The sequence below is a fragment of the Semicossyphus pulcher genome, unplaced genomic scaffold, assembly GCF_022749685.1.
Source record: "Semicossyphus pulcher isolate SPU_LCO1_2020_fin unplaced genomic scaffold, fSemPul1.0.p SCAF_4, whole genome shotgun sequence".
NCBI lineage: Eukaryota > Metazoa > Chordata > Actinopteri > Labriformes > Labridae > Semicossyphus > Semicossyphus pulcher.
In genome coordinates, this window is record NW_027211715.1 from 1,136,431 (window position 1) to 1,159,947 (window position 23,517).

General features: G+C 44.5%; 2 protein-coding genes across 3 annotated transcripts in view; one reads left to right on the forward strand and one right to left on the reverse strand.

Moving 5' to 3' along the window:
• Positions 1-281: 281 nt before the first annotated feature.
• prkaa2 (protein kinase, AMP-activated, alpha 2 catalytic subunit) lies at positions 282-16,751 on the reverse strand. Its single transcript, XM_069679910.1, has 10 exons — positions 16,652-16,751; positions 14,542-14,683; positions 13,423-13,516; positions 10,480-10,624; positions 9,574-9,661; positions 8,303-8,527; positions 7,928-8,090; positions 6,974-7,312; positions 6,050-6,176; positions 282-4,892 (listed from the first exon to the last, which is right to left on the reverse strand). Exons 1-10 carry the CDS (start codon positions 16,749-16,751, stop codon positions 4,642-4,644), a joined length of 1,674 nt encoding a protein of 557 aa, XP_069536011.1. The 3' UTR covers positions 282-4,641.
• Positions 16,752-19,282: 2,531 nt separating this feature from the next.
• The window catches only part of plpp3 (phospholipid phosphatase 3), a 31,819-nt gene continuing 27,584 nt past the window's right edge, over positions 19,283-23,517 (forward strand). For both annotated transcript variants that reach the window (XM_069679603.1, XM_069679602.1), the window contains exon 1: positions 19,283-19,814. In XM_069679603.1, the coding sequence (XP_069535704.1) occupies positions 19,676-19,814 (139 nt within the window). In that variant the 5' untranslated portion in view covers positions 19,283-19,675. The remainder of the gene's footprint in view (positions 19,815-23,517) is intronic.

The following is a 23,517-nucleotide window of genomic DNA, read 5'->3' on the forward strand; positions in this document are numbered from 1 at the left end:
TATTATAAACTATCAGTCCTAGCTGCACCTTCTGCAGGGAAGCATCATCCACAGACTTTTATTTCATTTTAATTTTAATGAGCGGATGTCTGAAGGTGTCTTTGTGCCACTTTCACTCACACTGATCACAGGAAGTGTAACAGGAAGAGGAAGTATATTCCATTACTGTACCAAACACAGTAATAATCCTCTGTGACGGGTGTGTGTGTGTGTGTGTGTGTGTGTGTGTGTCCAGTTTGACAAAAGCTTACAGACAAAACATTTTTCTTTTATATGTCTGTTTATTGTTTTTCAATAAATACTCATTAAAGTGCAAATCATAACAGCAACATCATGCAGTGCATAACAAGAGAAGTCCAAACCCCAACCGGACAGACAGAGACCAGGACAGACAGCAGACACACACACGCACCCTTACACACATTCTTTCTCACACAGACGCACACACGGGGGCGTTTAGGGTTACACTGATCAGAAGACCCCCCACAGAGAAACGGAGAGCTCAGGTTTGCTCACTTTGGTACGACACGTTTTGTTCGGGCCCTCCGGCATGTCTCCAGCTCTACACACACACACATCAGAGTTTACACACTAACATGCCACTGGGTTTGCATACAGGTGTTAAGTTACAGTACTACATCTGACAGTAAATACTCGTAATATGAGGAGTTTTTTAACACGACCTTTGACCTCTGTGTATCGCTGCATTGAACATTATGTCAGACTGTTGTCTCGAGCAGCAGAATAAATGCATAATGTTCCATGTGATCGACACAGCTCCACAGACAGAGGACGGGTCGTTTAAGACACAGTAACAGAGAGGGTGGACATGGATTAACAGAGGTGTGTGTGTGTGTATGTGTGCAGTTGCATGTGTGTTGCAGCAGGGGGCAGAGTTTCTCCCTGGCATTAGAGCCCATACAGTGGCGTTTGAGTCGTCACACACAATAACACAACACATGTAATAATAAAGGGACTGAGCAGAGCTTCACCCAGGAGCTTCACAATGATCACATAAGGCAGAAATGACTGAATCAAACTGGAGCCTCCGTGTCAGCAGGTCGTCGTAGGTCCAACAAACATCTCAGAGCACAACACAGAGGCTGGGTGAAGAGTCCAAGTCTGGACTGATGTGTGAACCTCCAACACGGCCGAATTCTCCACAGTGTTATGAAATTAATTATCCTGTGAAACCAAATTATCTGCAAGCTCTGCCCTGATTCAGGTTGGGCCAATCACAACCCTTCATCTTAAAGGGGAGGGCTTGATAGATGACTGTACAGAGACAACCAAGATGGCTGCTGCTGCCTACTAGACAGTATATGTCACCTTAAAGGAACCTGAACGTTCTGAACGTTGCTCCTATTGGTTGTGTGTTCCTGTTGCTTTTCATGACCTAAATCTCCGCCACCTTGCCTGATGAATCTTTAAGGAGAACTGGGTGCAGCGTTGGATCCCACTCAAAAGGTGCACAGTGGCGCACAAAGTCATGGAGCAAAAATGGACTAAATGACCCAGAACTTCCACATATCTTGAGCGCTATTTTAGCGATCGTGCTGGGAAATAAATCTACGTCTAATGACAGTGTGCATCTCGTGACGAACCCACAAAGCACACTTCCTGGGGGCTTACCGTGCCCTCCAACAGATCATTACCAGCTAAAATAACACAAATTAAATCTGAATATAACGAGAACACTGAAGATATTTCATAATTGGCCATGTTGGGGTTGTATTTGTGACACCAGTCCAAACTACAGTGCATGCTACCCTCCAGCCTCTGTGTGTAACTCAGAACAGTAAAAAGGCAACAGTCCAGTGCTCTCCATCAAAATGCTGCTTTAACTCGACGGGAGGATTCATCTGAGCGGCAGCAGCTTCCACTCTACATTCAGCCAGAACAGATTCACATAAGTATCATAAACCATCATCCATGCCCAACCCAGCTATGGTTCAATCTGTCACGACAGTGCAGAACAGTTCTAAAGTGATACCAGGACGTGGGAGCAGAAACAGGAGCAGTAACGTGTGTGTAACGTCACACACACACACACACACACACACACTGTGATGCATCAAAGAGACTGCTGGAGCAGCAAACCAGTTCTAAAAGTGCAGACTGAACACAGACACCATCTGATCCCTCACAAAGATCCCCCAAACAAACCACAAACTCTGATCATGTGACACACTCTGTGACACACACCGGCTCATGCACACACACTCCATAAACGTCTGCACAGAACGACTGAGTTTCAGTCTGTAAGGCAACTGGAGGAAGGTTTCTGTGGCTCACAAGGTCCTGCAGCAGATACACACCGTCTCACATCACAGTCGTGTTTTGACGGTTAGTGGTTAGTCATTTCATCATTTAGTCGGTAAAGGTCAGAAAGTTGTGAAAAAACCTCTTCATGAATTTCCAGAGCCCAACTTTACATCTTCAGATCAACAGGTCAAAACTCAAAGATTGACTCCTGCAAGATCTGCACATGCACGAGTGAGCAGCGTATTAACACTTGCTCATGTATTAGGAGGCTGTGTGTGTGTGTGTGTGTGTGTGCCTTGCATATTTCTGACAGGATGTAACTGAATGCATAAAATGATAATAAAGGGTTAAGTGTGAGGTAACAGTATCTGTGAAACACATAGAAACAGTCCTGATGATAGGTGCATGTGAGAAGGTGTGTATCTCTGCTTCATCACTAAACACAGGACAAGTCATCATCATCGTCCTGCCGTCTCTTTAGGTTCAATAAATTTCTACGATCTATAAAAATCAAGATAAACTTCTATGTGGATGCCGAGCTTAAAGAATAAAAGAACTACAGTGCCTATTAAACTATCTGTCAAAAATAAATATGATCTGAGCTCTAAGTTCTCCCCTCTGTGGTGTATAAAGTCTCTTTTTGGTATATCTCTGTCAACCTTTTTCAGCTACGTCACATGATTGTAATATAAATATAATATACATGGATAACAAAAGCTTTCTTTACAAACTATATAGAATATAAAACCTGAAATCAAATCTTATCTGTTGATATTCCCTCAGACACAGACTGAATTTCACTGACTTCTGATCAGTGTCTGAGGAAAACTCAGGACGTCCCCATTACAGGAGCAGTGTGTAAGATTTAGTGACATCTAGTGGTGAGTTGGACATCTGCAACCAGGGCGATATGGCCTAAAATAATCAGATTTGCTCGACACAACAGCAAACTGTTAGGAAAACCAGCCAGCACAAGTCTCCTGTTTCACCTGTAAGGTGTGAGTGTTTTTATCAGCCCCGATTTTTGGCTGGATTAATTAAAGCATTTCCAGCAGATTATTTTCTTTGTGTATAAAGTCACATACCTGCTGTTTTTGATAATGTCACTGGAGATCAGAGAAATCAGAGAAAGACAATGAGCCAAAGTTAGCGCTTTGGTAGAAGTCCCACGAAGCCTGAAGAAGCTGTTTTTACTGGTTTGAATTGGGTCGGCTTGTTTTGGAGATCAGGTGACCTCAGCAAAGGTAGCGTAGCCTAAAACAAGCTGAGCACATGCTGTAGAATCATGCTAGCAGCAGCTCGGCTCACAGTCCCTCCTGAGTACTGTCTGCCAAAGTGCATCAGAGAAACACTCATTTTTATCTTGCAACTTCTTTTTAAGGTTTTGACATGTTTCAGTGATCATGTCTGTTTGTTTTGGAGAGGAGGAGACCTCTGTGGATACATCGGCTCAGGTGAAAACACTGACGGGGCATTTTAAGACTTGTTCTGTAAAGTGTACAGACAGCCATCCTGCTCATGTATCGCACTGTTTAGTTTAAGTGCAGAATTCGACTGTCAAATGTAAGTGGGCTCTGGGTCTCCTCAACTAATGATCTTTGACATTTAGGGGGGAGCCAAAGTGAAAGTCCTCCATACATGTAAATGAACTGATAAAGTCTACTTATCGCCCAGCTGTAATTGCAACCACCTGATCCCCGCCCCCTTCGCGCTCCCCTTTAAAGGCTGCAGGAGAACGTGCCGTTACAAAAGGCTCTTCTAGAGTCAGAGTCTGGTCTGTCGGGCTTTGGCTACAACATGGCAATGCAACATGTCAGACTCTGCGGATCCTCACTGCATACAAAGAGCTCATTCTTATTTCAGGTGATAACATGCTAATAAAATCCTACTGAAGAACATCTGTGCTCCATCACGCCCATGAATCTTACACACTGGCCCTTTAGCGTGACGCTTCACGGCGACATTTCAGCGGTTGATAAAGATTGAAGGTATTTGTGAGAGGAGTTATAGTGAACTTGACCTTTACAGACTCCCACATGACTGTGACCTTTGACCTCTAGCTTCTCACTTTGCTCGTTCAGAAATTCCGGACCCACGATCAGACTCCACAAGCCGTAGCCTGAATGTGTCAAAATAAGAAAAAGAAGCTGTTGATCTGCCTCTGAGAGAAACCTTCCTCTCTGTGTCTCCTCCTCTGAGGCGATGCCTTCACACTTCCATTCACCCTTCCAGTTTAACACGACTGGAACAGGGATGGAGAGGAGACAGAGAGAGGAAGTCCCTCCAAACACCTACACTCCCTACATCCCAGATCAGCATGTGGCTTAAAACCCCCTCAGACACACAGGTAACAGTGAGGTCGGGAGTGTACAGGTGTCAGCGTGCCAGAGTGGTGATCAGACTGGCACACATCTCAAAGAAGTCCATGGTGTGGGATCCCTGCCGAGGCGTGAGCTGAGGGGAGCTACCGGACAGGGACCCGGGCAGGGAGGAGCTGAGCTGGGGCAGGTCGATCGCTGGGCTGGCCGAGTCGATGCTCAGTCTGGGTCTGTGGAGTCCGGCTGTGGAGCCCGACCGCTGCGGAGTGGACGACCCCGATTTAAAGCCCACCGCCTCGATGATGTCATCTGAGGGTCACGTGAGCAGAGGAGCAGCAGACAATTTATTATTTACTTTTTTAGTCATTAAATAACAATTGAGCATTCACATGGAAAATGCACTTTATTAAGGGTGCAATTCCAAATACAATTCACACAGTGTTTCAGCCAATTGAATGAATGTTATTCCCAAAAGCAGAAGAAGACCAAAAAGCAGAGGTAGGAGAAGGCTCCGGATCATTTGCATGTTATAAATTTAAATCTATTTGAACACTGTTGTTTTAAGAGAAGCACAGGATCACACACATCTGTATTTAAACGTGTCATTCATCAGGTGCCGACTTGAAAATCAAGTTTCAAAGATATGCAACTTAACGTACGTGTAAAGATGTGATGTGACTGATGACAACGTGATCTCTGGTGCTGGTTAGTAATTCTACAGTAACAACCAAAGGTGCTCTGCCACCTGATCTACAGAAAAACCACCTCAGCTTCTCCAACCAACCAACAGCTGATGTTAGAGTCACACATTTGAAGCAGTTCAGATGCAGAGTGCTGGTTCCAAACGGATCTGCACTATAGACGGCACTTCACTTGCACCATACAAATCATTTTTAAGACAAAGAGTAACATTAAAGTAAATTCAAGTTATGTAGCAAATTAATGAGATTATAAAGTCCTAAAGTTGGGAGAAACAAAAACTACTAAAATCGTGTTTATAGGAAGTTTTCTGAGCCGCGACCCCCGAGAAAGCAGGTTGGGGTTCACGACCCCCTCCCTCTGATTCACCTGTGTCTCTGCCCTGTTGGCTCTGCTGCTCACACAGGCGTGCATGGCTCGGAGCCTGGAGCAGATTTATCCTGTTTTCTCTGCACACAAGAAGCAGACTGCAAAGAGGAGAGAGACTGAGCGACCCTCTGCTGCATGCTGCAGGGGTTACATCACACATGACAGTCAGCCTACGACCTCATGACAGACACTCCAACATCTAGATTAAATGTGTTACGTGCTTGCGTGGGTGTGCAGAGAGGATTCTTTTGTTTTGTTCTCACAAATTTGGCAAATTTACGATTTTAATCTCAGACTTTTTTCCTCAAATTTTACTCTTCTCCTCCTTCTTGTTTTTGTAACAAAGGTCCTGATACGCTGTCGTACTGACGTGATGTATAATTAGAAATGTCACTGACCGTCGATGCTCTTGAAGTCGAGGAGGTAGGATCTGTTGTCCACCTGGTAAAGCTGCAGGCTCATTTTCACCAGGTTTCCTGTAACCGGATTCTTCCTCCGCACGCGCAGATGGTACGGGTTCACCACCTACATCACAGATTCTTTGTTTTACATTTTCACTTATGTTTGAGTTGTCGTTTGCATTTTGTATTATTTGTATTGTACTGTTCGTTTTGGAGCTACCTGGCACTGTAATTTCCTTTGGGATTAATAAAGTTTTATTTTATCTCATACGATTTACGATATGAAGACCTCCAACATGTACATATACATTATGCACTGTGAGTAATCTGTATAAGGGCTGTCACCAATATCGTTCTTGGGGCTTTTGAAGCTTCGGAGAGAAACATAAGCAAATATTCAAAGCCTCTGTAGGCGGGATGACGACAATACAAGCTATCATACTCTCCTCAAACCTTCTCATTATTTACTTATATAACATAGTAATATCCCAACATGAGCCAGTGAAGACTGTTATATATTATTTTAACTAACTACCGTTAGACCTGACCATAACTCGAGCTTAATAGAAATTTGTTTTAGGAGTTTCTATTGATATCACTTTACATCAGACCTTACCGGCCGGTGGTTCTTTTGGTGACTTCATCCCTTACATAGCCGGCTGTAGTCTGTTTAGTTAATGCATGACAGAAACTCAGCAAACATTTCAAGTGTCTAGGCGCTCTGCTACGTCCGAAAACTGAAGCTCAACATTTTGCTCCACAAAAGGTTAGCATACCTTACGTGTGAAAAATGTAGAAGTCGTGGGCTATGAAGGGGTTGGTGAGGGAAGTAAAATTAAAAACCGATGCAACAAATGAATACCCAAAGAGAAGTAAAGTCAGGTTCTGTTTCTATGTCGTGTGCAGGACGTTTCCTGTTACCTTCCAGTCAAAGCTGAGTTGTCTCATGGCCCTGTACACCTCGGCCATGATGTCGTAGGGTCTGCTCTGACTCCTGATCCCCAGGTGCCACTTGGCCTTCTTCACTGCCAGAGGTTTGGGTCGGGTGGTGTTGAGAGCATCCAGAGGACAGCGAGACTTTGGGCTGTCAGCCAGGAGCGGAGGCATCCTCTCTGGGTGGGGTTTGACCCCGGGGGGCAGCGGCATGCCCTCCTCTATGAAGGAGCCCTGAGGAGGACTGGAGGCCAAGTAGAACTCACTGGCCTGCGTCATGATGCGCCGGTTGTCGATAATGAGGTGATAGGCTACGGCTAGCTGATCCTGCACAGACAGAGGGAGGAGGGAGAATAAGGAGATAATTCACAGACCTTCAGATTACTGACTGCTAATGTTATTCTATGTTGGTAACATGATCAAAAACAGCTCTCAGGTCAAGAGGTCAGAGACAAGGTTAGGAGCAACTGAAGAACATCCAACTTTATCAACAAACAGCTGAAACAAAAGTCACGTTGACACCCTGAGACCAAGAACATAGCTCCAGGAACTACATCTGAAGAAACTGAAAGATTCCTACAGCCCGCGTATGCACTGTGCTTTTAAGACACATGCAAGATAAATTAGTGGTAATTTTGTCCAAAAGACATTGTTATTGAGCACAGACGATGTAGAAGGTTAATTAATTTAGACCCTTCTTCCTGCAGCAGAAACACACTGAGTTCCTGCATTGTTTGTAGTCCAAAGGAAAAGTTCCTGCACCGGAAACAAGGCTGATGTCATATTGTTTGACTGCTGAGTGATCCTCTGAGAAGATTACAACCTGAATAACGTCCTGGAAAACATATGAAAACATTTGCACCGTGCAGACAAACATGCAGAGTGCCGTGAGGTATATAGTTGAAGTCGCAGTAGTCAGAGTTTAACACGTGTCTTTTGTACCTGTGGATCTCCGCTGTAGAGGCTGGACACAACCTCAGACTCAGTGCATTCAAACTTGTCACACACTTCCCTGACGGCCTCCTCATCCAGGACTGTGGTATCGTAAGAGGGGTCCTCAGGGAACAGGTAGCCCGGCAGGTCCTGCTTGAACCACTCGTGTTCCCTGACAGAGGAGAGAGTCATCAGTTAACTCAAAAGGTTACCAATCCCATAAACCTGATGGTAATTTGTGTCTGTGATTAATCTCAAAATGTAAAACTATGTGACATTTAAACTTGCATGAAGGGGCCTTTAAAGCAGCAGAGCAAAGATCAAGCGGGAAAGAAGAATACGAAACCACAGAGGACAGATGAAATGTCAGAGCAGGGTGAGCACCTGATGTCTTTGATGGTGGCTCTCTTCAGAGGGTCCACCTGCAGCATGAGCATGAGCAGCGAGGCCACAGAGCGGGTCAGGTACTCTGGGATGTAGAAGACACCTCCTCTGATCTTCTTAAACAGCGTGGGAACGTGCTCGTCATCGAAGGGCAGAGTGCCGCACAGCAGCGCGTACAGGATCACCCCACAGCTCCAGATGTCCACCTCCGGTCCTGCATACAGTCTGACAGAGAGAAACACGTCACACTGACACACTGAGGCTCACCTGTAGGTCCAGGAGACAAGCACGCAGCACCGTTTATAAATCCTGTTCATGTTTGTGGTGATAAATCCTGTGAGTTTTTTAACATATGCGTCCAGCTTTTATTCTAAGGACACAAAAGCACGTGTGTGCGGAACTCAATAAACGTTCCTCACAGTTGTTTTCCATCTACAGGAGCAATGAAGCAACAAAGACCCAGAAGAAGACTTCAAGCAGTAAACGTGGACGGAACAAGGCGACAAAGACACACGGGTCACATTCTGAATATTTTCTGTACTTTTTATCATTTAAATGTTTTTACAAAATAACATGTATCACTTATTTACATGCAAAACTGTAAACAAGCAGTAGACCACCTGTAATAGACCCCCCGTTCCAGTTGGTGGCAGTGTGTTTATTTATTAACTATGTTAACAAGTCTTTAATCTCACCCTCACTATCTCACAGGCACGACCTCAATGTCTAACTGGCTTCGGCAAAGCTATCTGTGTAACAGCAGCTGTATTTAGAGTAACTGTGATGTGGTTAAAAGAACATGTTTCATCATTATGATACAGACTCAACAAGCGGCAGCGAGGAGGTTTAACACGAATCAGGTTTGATTCCACATCACCTTTCTGTCCTCTGATCTCCTGACTGTCTTTAGCTGTTTCTGTCCAATAAAGGCTACAAATAAAAAAACACATCTTCAGAGATTTGACAGGCTCCGTCTCAGTTTCAAAAGAAAAATTATAATGACAGGTGAGAAGAGATCATGACTGAATTTTACAAATCTGTCCAAAATAGGAAGACAATAAGAATAATTGACATGAACTGTCAGACTTTGTGGACGGCCCTGCTGTGCTTCAGGGAGCTCATTTAATGTAAACATAACTTTATTTGTTCTCCACAGATCACCGTCACACAGAACTATTGGCTTCCTACAGCCAATTGTGATTAAATAATCATCCAGACACAAATAATTGGGATTATCGTGGTCGCCTTGATGTGATGACAGAAACACAGACCTTCCTGAGATGACCTCTGGAGCAGCGTAGTTTGGAGAGCCACAGCTCGTCCGCAGGAACTCTCCATCTGACATCATGTTAGACAAACCTGTCAGACAAAACACAGGACATATGAACACCTGTCAGTCCGCTCTGTTACTGATCGTCTGATTCACAGGTTAAACTGAACATGGTCTGCACAGGGAGGAGGGGAGGTATACACGGCAGACATCACTGATATCTTTATCCTCCTTTACGCTCAAGTCTCTAAGCTCTGAACACAAGGCTCGTCTAATTGGATGAGCTCCTCTCTGCGCTGCAAGAGCCTCGGCCAAACGCTAAACACCAGACGCTGTGATGTGCTGACCTTCTCTTTATCTTTTATCCCCGTTCCCTTAATGCTCCGTCTCTCTGCTGCTCTCAGCCAAAACACTTCTCCTGCTGCTGCACCCCCACGACTGCTTCCTATCAGATGACACCGGGCCTCCAGGCTTCCTGCCAGACATGATATGAGACCTGGCCGTTGCTGGGAGACCTCTCTCTCCACCCTGCACGCCCCGCTGAGCAGAGGGGCCTTTGTGTGTTTTTGGAAATATTTCTCACTTTCACGGTCGTATTGCATCAGACACAGTGTCTTTATAAATGTGCCATGACCCATTAGAATCTGTGTTGAATGAGGGATTTATTCACTCATTAAACAATGAGGTTAAACAGGTGCATGCTGGGGATTTCACACTTTTCTACAGGTGTATAATTAGGGTATTAAGTCTGCAGAAAGCACAAGTCCTCTTTAGTCAAACTGGTGGTTCCACTCAGCTCGTCCTCTTTTTCTTCCCTCTCTCCCTTTGAACAGATTCTCTTACACCTCTCTTTTTAAATTCCTTCTGTCCTCTCCTCTGAATGTAACTCTGCTGTTTGAGATCTTACCAAAGTCGGCTATCTTGGCGTTCTTGCTGGCGTCCAGCAGGACGTTCTCAGGTTTGAGGTCTCTGTGGACCACCATGTGCCGGTGGCAGTAGTCCACAGCTGAGATAATCTGCTGGAAGAGACGGCGAGCTTCTGTGTCCTCCACCTAGAAGACACAATAAGAAAGGTCATGATTGGACCGTTGCTGTGTTTGTCTCATTTAAATGTGTATCACAGGCTCTTAATGCACGGAGCAGACTGAAGCTGGTGTCTTGTTGGGTCGGTAGGTTGCCGTGGCTCTGGGCCCGGCTGAAGTTCAAGAAGGATTACGCTGTTAAGAAATAAAGAGAGTCTCCAGACCAGGCTGAGTCAGCGCAGCTGTCAGAGTCTGTCTGCAACATGGAGAGCTTTAAATGTCACAAAACTGGAAGTGAACATTTAGAGGGGCTGAAATGATCCCTGACAGCTCGAGTGGAGCAGCGACAGTGTGTGGGAACACTGTTTCATGACTCAACTGTAAATGATATCTTCAAGAAGTTTACAGCAGCTCAGCAGGAGAAAGTAAATATTTTGGTCTAAAATATACGAAAGTGGTGACGATAATTACAGCTTAAACAATGTGCGTGAAAACAGGGAGTAAAGTAAGGGACAAACAGATGTGCTCATACAATTCATCCTGAATTAAAGTGACATCATAAAAAACTAAAATAAGCAGTTTGTTTAAGACTCATACATCAGGCCACTGATCACAAACCAGTTAACTAGTGGGCTAGCTCGGGATGATCCTTATTGACAGCTTGCAGAAGGTTTTTTCACGTGTCAAGTTTTTATGCAGCAAAGCAGCGAGTGCAGCCGTAACCAACTCTTTAAAGCTGTTTTCCCACTGGTCAAAAAACCCGCTAAAACCCGGCTTTTTTGCTTAGTGGGAAAGGTTACAATCATAATTCAGACCCGGGTCACATGACTCTGCAGCAGACCCGGGTAATTATCGCCTCGGCTCCGATCGGCATTGATGGGAACACAAAACCCGCGTCGACACGCTAATCTCCGCCCCCTTTCTGGTGTGATGCGATGCTCCGTTGGTAACTTCTGCGACTCCTCGTCATCTCAGCTACAAACTCCGCCCGAGTCCGTCCGAGCAGCGCTCGAACATCGCTCAGCGCCGAGTTTGATGAACAGACTGAATGAGTAATAGATACAATAAAGACCTAACCGCCGTAACATCTTCACTGGTTACTAACCCTGTCTCAGGCGCGTTTGTGACGTCAGACGGTGACGCAGCAGAAAAGAGACCGACAGGAGGATACTTCACTGGCAATGGGAAAAGAGACAATCGGCACCTATAAGCGGGTCTTCCCGGGTCTGACCCGAGACAACCAAACACGACCATTTACCCACGAGTGTTTCAAAAGCCCGCTGACAAAAAGGCAGACACCGATTCATTTAAACTCAACTTTGGAGAACGCAGCAAGAGAGAGCTGGATAGTGAAAGTATCAAACCAGATTCTGTCAAAGCCACTTCCCCTAAACACATAAGCGAGTGGAGTGACTGCACGGGCAGTGTGCACAGGTAGGCAGGTAGATCTGCAGGTAGGCCATCCAGTAATTGCACTGTTTCTGGTCTGCGACAGCCACAGATACCAGATTTATTTTCTTTTTTAAGGACATTTCAGTTTTTGATTCAAGCTTCAAGATAAAAAGAATTAAAAAAAATATAAACAAAGATTGTAGCCAAAATAACTTCCTGTGATGTAGCAAAGGCTGCACTGATATTTAAACACAGGAGGGAGTCATGATTCCCTCGAGACAGCCACAAGGCCAGAAAGATTAGAGAGAGGTTAGCTAAGTTTAACTTTAATTTGTAGAGTAGGAAATAAAAAAAGAACATTAAGGAGCTTGGAGGGAAACATTTGGTTTCTTTATGCAGAGCAGAACTATTAAATAATCAAGCAGAAACATGGGCAAATTTGGCGCCTTCATTTAACAGCAGTGCTAACAGCAGCGCTAACAGCAGCGCGCAGTTAGAGAGAAAATATTACTGTCTGCAGAGAGCTGGTGGGAACTGCAGCGCAGTGTTATAAGGGCTGTCATACTCTGAGTTTACACTGATCCTGACGACAGTTCACCTTTTGTGTGATCAAAAAAATGTATTTGTCTGTAAAAACAATCTGTTAATAATATATTGTCATTATTATTATAATCAGGAGACCAATCAGTCTGGGGCTGTGCGAGGCTCAACCCCGACACACGGGCCCACTTTGTCCACATGTGTGGAGACGGTGTGGAGCCGTTACACAGGACGGGGGTTGTTACATGTCGCACGCTCGTTTAAAAGATGCAGCTGCGTTACAGAGAGTGAAACTAGTGAACACCTGTTGAGTCTGGACAATAAACAGTTAAAGAGCTGCCCCCCCTCTCCCTGCTCATCACCGATCTGTGCATTGAGCTGAGCTCTGTCAGTGTGGAGCTCAGTTAATGCCTGAGAGCGCAGCACGGCGCAGCAGAGAGTGGAGCTGCAGACAGCTTCTCTCCACGATCAGACACAAAACAAGAGCAGACCGCACGGATCTGCTAAACTTCATGGGCGTGTTTGCGCTTGATAGATGGAGCTGATAGAGGGGGCAAATGATGCACAATTTATGGAGCCATCAGTGCCTGCAATCCATCTTTAGTGAAGTGCCCACTTTAAGAGTGCACTGTGCATCTCAATTATCTAACTAAATACAAGTATTGGATTGGGAATTGTTATCAGCAGATACTCAGTATTAGATCTTAGATCGGGATTTGTTTTGGGGAATGATGCGCGGCAAGGGGCCGAGGGCGGGAGTCAAACCCAGGGCTGCTGCATCGAGGACTGCAGCCTCTGTATGTGGGACGCATGATTTAACCACTGAGCTCAACCAGCGCCCTCAGCTAGCGCTCTGATGATGCAGCGACGGAGGTGGACTCAAATCACAGTCTTACCCGTCCGTGTTTGCAGATGTAGTCAAACAGCTCCCCTCCTGACACGTACTCCATGACCATGAAGAAGTCTGTGGGGGTGCTTATCACCTGGTACCTATAAAAACAAACATGATATAAACTCATTAACATTATTGAACTCCACAGCCTCTTATACATCACATCCTTACACTTCAATAAAACTATAAACAAAGACTTTCATCTCATCTCTCCACCGCGTCTTCACTTTACAGCCTGCTCAGAATAAACACACAGAAACACACAGACAGGTGAGGTTAGGCAGTGATTTATGGCTGCTCAGTGCAGACATTATGTCCATAAAGGTCAGGTGTATTATAATGCAGGCCCAATCTCATGAATGGTTGCTCCGGAGAGATTCTGCACTTTATCACAATCTACTTCGTTCCTGTCGAGGCGGCGCAGAGGGAGAAATAAACACAAAGCAAATCATGAAGTCTTTTTCTGCTTCACATTATCTGGTACATCTGAAGAGTGAGAGCGCCGGGGGGACATCCTAACACATTTGTTCTAATTCATTTGATTCTGTGCTGGATTTACAAACAGGCTGATATAATAACAGAGTCTGCTCAGTGCAGCGTTCATGCCTGCAGCTGTCTTACTCTGCAGCCTGATGCGCCTAAAATATATGTGTTTGTGAACGTATACGTCTGTGGCAAGAGGGCTCCACACACAGCGCTCCAGCTCACATATCTGCCATAGCTTACTAGTGCTGGACTCACCCTTACCCTGGACTAAAAATAACACACAGATTGTTGGGAGAGAGAGAGAGAGAGAGACAGAGACGTGGACTGACAAGGAGACAGAGGCCAGGCGGACAGAAGGAACATAACAAGGTCAGAGGAAAAACACGAGGAGCAGAGACACCTGCACGAGCACAAAGATCCACTCATTAATCTAAACTGGAGATTTCTACAAGCACAGATTTCCACGCCAGTGTGTGCATGTGTGTGTGTGTGTTCTTCCTCCTGGGAACCCTGTGGGCATGCTCAGTACAGCTCAGCTGAAGTAAACAAACAGGAACAAGCAGAACATGCCACAACAAGACACAGCAAAGGGCCACATTGCAGCAGCTCTAACAGAGCTCTCTCTGCTGAGTCTTACAGCTTGATGATGTGTGGGTGTCGGAACAGTTTGAGATTCTGGATCTCTCGTTTGATTTTCCCAACAACATCGAGGCTTCGGATCTTCTGTCTGTTGAGGATCTTTACAGCAACTTTATGGCCCGTCAGCTGATGCTCGCCAACTGGAACACATGAGAACAGAGACATGAAGCAGATACAGCAGCACACAGATGGTAACATCACAAAGGGCAGATCCTAATTCCCCCTTTGGCCTTACGACTCAGCCCTGCTCCGGCCAGTTTCTGCACTGCTGCGTCAAATCATGCAACATTTAGCTCTACGAATTTTTACTTTAGAGAACATGCAAAAACATGTTAAGTTGGGTCACTGTCACAAGCAGAAAATATGCTATTCACAAAATCAGTAGCACTTGGTTTAAATTAGATTTTGGAGTGACAGTAGAGTTATATTCGTGTCACATGCAGACGCCAGTCAAGAACCCTCCAAAACAAGGGGTGAGGCCGTCAGGGAAGATTTGGATTGGGACATGAAAGAGGCTCAGAGAGAGGCGTTAATGATTTAATATTCTTATTAAATTTCTTTCCCTTTTTTCCCTTTTAATCTGTGTCTGCAACCAATCTCAGAACCCATTGGCTAGATCCCTGCGATGAATTAGCTTACGGGGGCAACTTTGTGGGTCTTCTGGTGTAGTCAACGGTTATTCGATAATGACAAAGGATATCTAGGCAAAGACTTCCTGATCCATGCAGTGGTCATTCTTTACAATCCAACTATCAACTTCAGATGCTAGAAGGAGAGACAAACTAAAGGATTGTTTGTGTATAGAGATGAATGAAAAGCGTGTGTTCGTCAGATGATAGCCGATGAGTCTGGTTTGCACTAGACCAATGCATTCTGCATTTTTTGCTCTTCCACGTGGACCTTTCTTTTGCAAACAAACGTTTGTTGAAACAAAAGTGGACAATGCTCAGAGTACAAACGGAAAAACGTTTCCTGCATAACAAACTGTGCTCTTGCCTACAGATCCTGCATTTATAGATATTAATAGATCTTATTATAGATATACACTGCAGCGGCAACACAACCTGAAGTGCCCATATGTGCAAGGATCTGTTCAACAGCTCTTGCAGCTTTATTTATTGTGATTACTGTTATTATCTTATCATAGCTGTGGGGCGATTATAACAATGATTTGTTTGAAGAGCATTTGATAGAAACCCCTACTCTCTGCTTCACTACAGATATCAGTAATGGAGCAGTAATACAGGGTGGATGCACTGCTTTGCCACCAAGGGATTTGTTTAAGACATCATCATTATCATTGGAAAATTCTGATTTAACTCATTATTAAACTATATACATTTAGACTGAAATTCTGCATGGATTTTTGTGTCATACTGGGATGAATAACCTGGTTTCCCTCTGATCCATGACTTTATCATGTAGCCCTGTGTGCAGGTGGGTTAACCCCCCGCTAAGCTAAAGCTAACACACCCCTCAAACTGCGCACACAACAAACAGGCGGAGTTAAAGCTCACAAGGTCACACAGAGTGTCCGAAAACTAGCTAAGAAAACTGAAAGAATATGCTGCGATAGACCTCTCACGTTAAACTTTACCTGGTAAGGATTTTCTCCTCTTAGTAAGCACTTAACAAGCTAACAGTTGCTAGCATTAGGACCACATAGCAGCACCGTTAATAACATATTGTCAACATCAAGCTCACGCGGAGGTTTGAGGCTGTGAGCTCACAGATGTCCTTCACCGCTCACAGAAACACCACATTATGACTCTGCATAGTTTAACGGTGATAATGTGAGTATGACTGTGCATCTCCTTCCCCGGTGGTTCTCCAGGTAACGACACCTGCCATAGCTGAATACAGAGGCTACACACGGGGAAAGAATTTGACTTTGAAGCGAGCGGATTCTCGGAAGATGTTTACGCTTTAAATTTGGTGTCGCCGCCGTTAAAAGGTCGAGCTACGCTAACTGCTGACTGACCGCCGGTAAGTTCAGCACCGTCAGTTAAAGGGGGAGGCTCGGTACACGGAGAATACTTCACATTACTCCAACGGAAACACATTAACGGTCAATTTCATCACATCACGACACAACACTATGACTTAACTCTTCACTTTCCCGAAGGTTCCCACTCCGAGCGTGTCTCCGAGGATGTAATGGCCGATCTTTACCCTGCCTTCGTGTTTCTGTTGTTGCCGCTCTGCCATCTTCTCCGTTACCGATGGCTGGGCTCGCTCGGTGCGGTGCGCGTGCAGCCTGCCTGAGGGGAGCGCGGAGGGGGCGGGGCACGTCACGAAGAGGGAGAGCAGAACCGTTAAACGCGCACAGTCCGAATTGAACGTAAATGACAGAGTTTTGCACCCCGTTTATTTCCTGCCGGATAAATATAAACAACAACAGGTCTGCTAGAATAATGTTCTAGAGACACAGTGGAGAGCGTGCGTAAAATGGCACTGTGACAAGCTGGCTTTAACAGACCTGTGTGCCCTGACAATATTATAATCCCGATTAACTGGTGTGTGTGTGTGTGTGTGTGTGTGTGTGTGTGTGTGTGTGTGTTAGATATTTATTTGAATGTAGGTTAAATCAATGCAGCCTGCCTTTCCGTACCTGAATCATTCACACCAAGTGATTAAAAGAACAGGCCTATCCTGCTGTGAGAACATATTACACGTGTTTACTGCAGGGCTGCACAAGTTTTGTCGAAATTTTGATATGGCAAAAAGAAATACACAAAAAGCAGAAGATGCATTTTTTCATAAGTATAAGTTGTGATTTAAAATATGTCCCACAAATCCTCAGAGATCTCAGATGTATACATATTTAGTTAAGAACCCATAAAATGTCACATCACAAGGTTTAATAGTTCTCTCTGTGAAAAACAAAAACAGTGATATAAGAATTATTCCTAGCACTCATGTAACATAGCTGTGTTCTTTGTTCCTGTTCTACTGATATTATGGGTTATAAAATAGGCCATGATATGCCACTGCTGTTGAGAAAATAAGGACAGATGCATGGTTGAATGTTTGTTGTGTCTTTCTTCACTTTATCCTTATGACATATCAGACTGCTCTGTCAGCATTATCTTTATTGTAATTCTAACAATTATTAAACAATTAATGTTTTTAAAGTCCTCCCAAAGGTAATAACACGTGCGTGGTGTCTTATTTTAATTATTTTATTTAAACTAGATTATTTTATTGTCTTTGCACAGAGTAAACTGAAAAAATGAGGTTATTTTTTGTATCAAACCACCAGGGGGAAAGTGGAAAAGCTGTGTAATCTAAATAATATGGAGGGGTAGACACTACTGCTAAATATGGACTGTATGAACATGTGCAGCAGTTGCTGAAGGTGGTGCAGAAATAAGGTCAAATATGAAAGATAGAGTGGAGGTAAGTAATGCTAACAGTATGTAGCATACAGGAAAAAACACATTTCAATACAATGTATATAATATGAATATATTCATGAAGTATAATGTATTAATATGAAAACATTATATGGCAGATAAATACATCACTAAAACACGTCAAATATGCACGTGAGAGCATTTTTAGTGTGGAGGTGAGTTTTGATCTGAATCATGTCAATACACAGTTTTTAATTTCAAACAACTTACTGATAATCATCTGTTAACTCTACGAACAGAACGGGGAGTTGAAATATACATTTAAGAAGTATAAATGAGATTCACTTTGATTGATGTATAAACAGGACAGTTGTGAGTTGTGCGCGTGTCACCGCTAGATGTCAGTGTAGGGTTATTTTATCAGCATCAGTGTGCCTGAGCTGCTCCCGTCTTCAGGCTGGCCTCTCTCTCTCTGAGATTAGCAAATGTTCTGAGGTTCTTTCATCTTAGATGCCTTTAATTAAATGATGTCTCTAATAGTGTCTTGGTTTCACTGCAGCAGACAGACCATCTACAGAATTAGATTGGGCACTTGAAATGTATTTTTGAAATACAACTTTTAGATGAAAAAGATGACAAAGTTTGTTTAAGTGTTTTGAATCTGATATCTTAAACTGACCCGGTTATCCTCCTGACGCCTGCAGGCTGTGTGTAACCGGTGACATGTGTTCTAGTTTCTTGTATTTTTTATTCTTAAAGCGTGACGTAGGCTACGTTTGCTCTGCTGACTGTCACAGGCTCACCTTGGAAATGAGACTTTTAATCTCAATGGGACTCTTTTAAAACTGCCAGTAAAAATGTTACATTTATATGTTTTCTTTGCGCGGACACTGTAGAACAGCACTTCACTATCAATACTCTAACTTTACTGACCTCTGTCAGTGACTGTCCTAAACTCCGGATGAAAGGAGGTCTGCAAATGAGGAGCTGTCTCCTCTTGTAAAAGGTCTGTCCTTCGTTGTTATATATACTATAATGTTACTGCATTATTGTTGTTGGTGTTTAAAAAAAAAATATTGTATATATTAAGTCCAAATTTCCCCAGGAATAAGAACAGCGTCTTCTTTTGGATTTAATTGCGATTTTTATTTATTAGTTTTCTCAGAGGACAATAAAAAGTTGATTTAACTTTAAAACTTGAACTGAATCTTCACAGTCTTTATCCATTAAATGTGAGATAATAGTTATTCAGAGCATAACAGAACAGCCAACCCCATCTCCAATTACAGTACCGCTCTAGTGCGCATGTTATTCCTGTTGTAGCCGATGGGGGCGCTGCACTTCCGCGCCGCCCAGTCTGAGAAAGTTTTCCGCGCAGGGATGGAGCTGATTACCCTCCGCTAGCAGAGAGAAGAGAAGAGGGCTGAGCCTGGAAGCTGAAGGGGAACTTGAAGAGAGCAGGGGGAGGAGGAGAAGAAGGGGGATTGATATAACAAGAGCGGCTGTCGATGGGCAGCTCAATTCTCTCTACAGCGATAAGAGGAGCGCGCTTTGCATTCAGCCGGAGCGCACAACACTTCTCTCTGTGGAGTCCGAGCCGCCGGTCCGACCGACAGATTATTATCCTCTTTCATTAGTTTGTGTTAAAGTGAGACATCAGCAGATCTGAAAGTTCACCTCCGGCCTGGAAGTTTGACATTTCTGTGTTTGGAGTCTGACACAGTTTGAACACCTCACGCGCGGTGTGGGATTTAGAGCTGGATCGGGACTTCTCCAATGCAAAAGTACATGTATGAGAAAGCGATGGCACAAGAGACAAGGAACGGAGGAACCTCCACGTTAAACAACAACAACGGCGTGGACAACACCAAGAAGAAGGTGCTCATAGCGCTGGACATCTTCTGCCTGCTGCTCGGTAAGTTCGCTCTTTATTCCTCTCTGTTATTCTTCTTCATGTCTTTGGTTCATATCAGCTGATTTGGAGCCGGTACCTTTGAACTCTGGATTCACGCTTAAAACACTGTGTATCACCTTTTGTAGAAGAAATAATTTTCAGAGAGCTTACAAACTGAACGCAACAGGGCGCGCGCTTTCTAGTGGTTGGCAATAAAAGCTTTATCGTTCTTCGTGTCTGTTATCTGCGACCGCAAGGCAACTTAATCTACAGCATCCAGTTATCATCCGGCTCCAACAGCACACTAACACTGACAACAACACACAGACCTGCAGGCTGTCACACTGTTACAAACATACTCTGTTTACAGCCGCACAGTGGCGCAGAGCAGAGCTGACATGTGTTTTATATATTGATCTATTTGAACTTTCTTCAGAAAGTCCACTGAGAGTCAAACATCTGTATCAGGGAAGACCTGGCCGAGTGTGTACACGGAGTTACACCACTCATAAAACAGAACTACAGGAACAGCAGACACACATCACAAAAGTTCAGTACGTTTTTTATCAGATCAATCATCACACTTTTATTGATTGATGTGTGTGAATAGTTCTGACTGATCACTCTCAGCTTAAACAGCAACATAAAACTGTGTCACCACCTAACAAACTGATCATTTCAGAGCGTCAGTGCCAGCACACCCGGGGCACAAACGTTTGGAAGCGTTTCAACCTGCCCTTTTACTGCCCTTTAAATAGCCTGTGACCCCCCTCCTGTGCCCCCATAACCTTGTTCATTTGACCCCAAACGTCCAGAGGTGCCATTCCAGCCACAGAGCGGTCCAAACACAGATCCGCAGCGAGATGACTGAGGGAGAATCAAAGTGTAATTGAGGTATTGATTCAGTTAGTGTCCTGGTTTGCTCCTGCGGGCGGCTTGTTTGTGAGTTTGTTATTCTGCAGGCGTCCCGTCCGGATTCACATCGATTCAGTGTGTGTGTGTGTGTGTGTGTGCGTGTGTGTGTGTTCAATAGTGTGTGCCTTGTTTTTGGCCGTTGTCACTGTAGCCCGGTCCTTTTACTTTCAAGCTCCAGCGGCCCCCCTTTCTCTTCTCTCTGTTTTCAATCCCCTCGTCTCCCCTTTCTCTCTTTTGGAAAAGGATTATGGGAGTTGCGCCTAACTTCTCTACACATTCTCTCCCAGAACCCTGCAAATCCCCGGCCAGCTGCCCCTGATCACTCCTCTTCAAATGACTCTCTCTCTCTCTATCTGTCCTTCTCTCTCTCTCTGTGCGGGGGACTGCATGGAATAATTGCTTAAGCATGTGTTGTTGAAGGGGAATGCCTCTCCGCTCTAACGGAGGGAGATGGAGAGGTGGGACGCGTGGCTGAGGGGGCTTTAGAGGAGCAGGTGGGAGCCGCACAGATTCATAAAGACAAGCAGCAGAAACAAAACGCACAACATCACCACACAGGAACAGGAACAGGGTTTAACAGCAGGATGTTACAAATGGTGCACATTAACTCCAGAAGTTTTCCACTGACCGAGTTTATATTGTTAAAGTTATTAAAGAACCTCAGACTGAGACACTCCGTTTCATCTGCAGCCACATGAGTGCAGATGAGCTCTGAGGACATGTGGAGTGAATTTCCTGCAAAAACCAACTTCCGTCACAGTTAGAAACTCTGCAGGAGAACACACGCACACACACACATGCACACACACACACATGCACACACACAATGCTTCTAAACACACACACAAACGGTCACACACACACTCTCCTTTGTCATGCTAAACACAACCTGGCTGCTCAGCGAGGATTGGTTGGCCCAGTTTAGTGGTCTGGGGCGGGGGGTTACACATGGGGGGTGGAGGGGACAGGGGGGTTAAAAGGGAGAAGAAGAAAGGCCAGGAGAAAGGGGGTGGGAGGGGGTCCTGAATGAGAGCGAGGAATGTGGGTGTGAGGAGGGCTCAGCAGAAGAAGAATGCCTGATCCTGAATGGGCTTAAAGGTGGCGTACACTAAACACTTAGTTAATGCACACGTATCTCATTACCTTTAATTAGTTTCTATCTGCCAGCTGGTTCCACACACACACACACACACACACACACAGGGTTCGTGCAGGGGCACCTTTGTATAGGCTGACGGTCGGGCCGACACAAACACACACACCCTGAGGCGCTGCTGATGATTCTGTTTGCATAAAGGACGTCTGAGGCCATCTGTAAGCGCACATGTGTACAAACCAGGACAGAGCTCCTTCTTTATGTCGCTTCTGCTATTAAACGCTAATGATGCATAAACACAGCAGGGTCTGAATGGTGATGAAACAACGTAACACACACACACACACACACACACACACACACACACTGAGGTCCAGCTGAACATCAGCTGACTCTCTTTTTGCAGCCGAGTAGGTTCAGCGACACTATAAGAAGAAACACACAAACATCCTATACGCTGACTATAAATACACACACTCCACCGCAGACTGCAGGGTGTCATTCTTCCCGTTTCTGTCTCAGGAACACGTTGTACACACTCATCCAGTTTAACGTGGAAGTTTATTGTGAAAACTCTTCCAGGGAATCACAGGCTCCCTCTAAAAGCAGCCTCACCTAAAGCCACAGTAAGATTTACACGATGTGAAGGAGACGGTGCCGACATCAGAGTCCGCCGCTCACTGTCAGCTGCACGGCTTTCTTTACAGCATCTAAACGTGGATTCTCCAGGACTGGCTGCACTGACTCTCAGCCCTGTATGTTGATTTAAAAGGTTTGTCTGTGTTGCCAGTGTTGGGGGGGAAACTTTGGAGCATAGTTTTGTGACTTACCAAAAGAGATGTAGTACTGTAAACTAAAGCAGGGCTGCAGCTAACAACTATTCTGATAGTCGACTATCATCGATTATTGAAACGATTAATCGAATAATCAGATAATGAATTGCACAATGTGTTATTCAGCTCTCAGCTTTAAATGTAGTGTGAGGTTCTTTTAAGACAATAAATATGAGTTCTTCATTCGAAATATCTCTTTAATAAACGTTGCTGCTGATTGGCTCCGACTGATACAGAAGAGAAAAATCCAACTTCAAGTTTTTGTCTGTTAAAAACCAACGACAGACGAAGTGCTGATAAATAAATAAATCAGATCAAGTCCACAACTCCATCGCTCCTTCTCTTCAAACACTCGCACATCGGCGATGAGCTCCTGTCCTCTTCACAGATCCTGCAGGCGATCCTTCTCTCTGCAGCGTTGAGCCTGAAATGCTCCCAGACTTTAAGGTTCAGGACGCGATGGTGTTGCATCGACTGCCGACATTTTGTTCACCTGTCGCTTCCCGGCCGCTGTTTTGCATGAGCAACTCTCAGCAGAGATAGTAAGGATGTGAAAAACTCAGCTCCAGAAAACGATGAAAAACACGTGATGACGTAACAAAGTAATTATCATTGCACCTCTAGCTGCAGATAAAAAGTAGTCAAAACTATTTTGTAGATCAGTCGGTGAGGCTGCACCTTCTAAAATAACCTTCAAAAACTTCTCTGAGTTTTTGTTTAGAAAAACTTCAGGACACAAAATATATCAAAGTTTAGTTTTTCAAATTTCATATTCGAAACTTAAAAAAAACAAACCTGTGCTTAGAAATGTTGTCTAATGTAAAATGTTGTTTTATGTCACAAAACAGTGAAGACAAAAACGCTCTTCTATGTTAGCCAC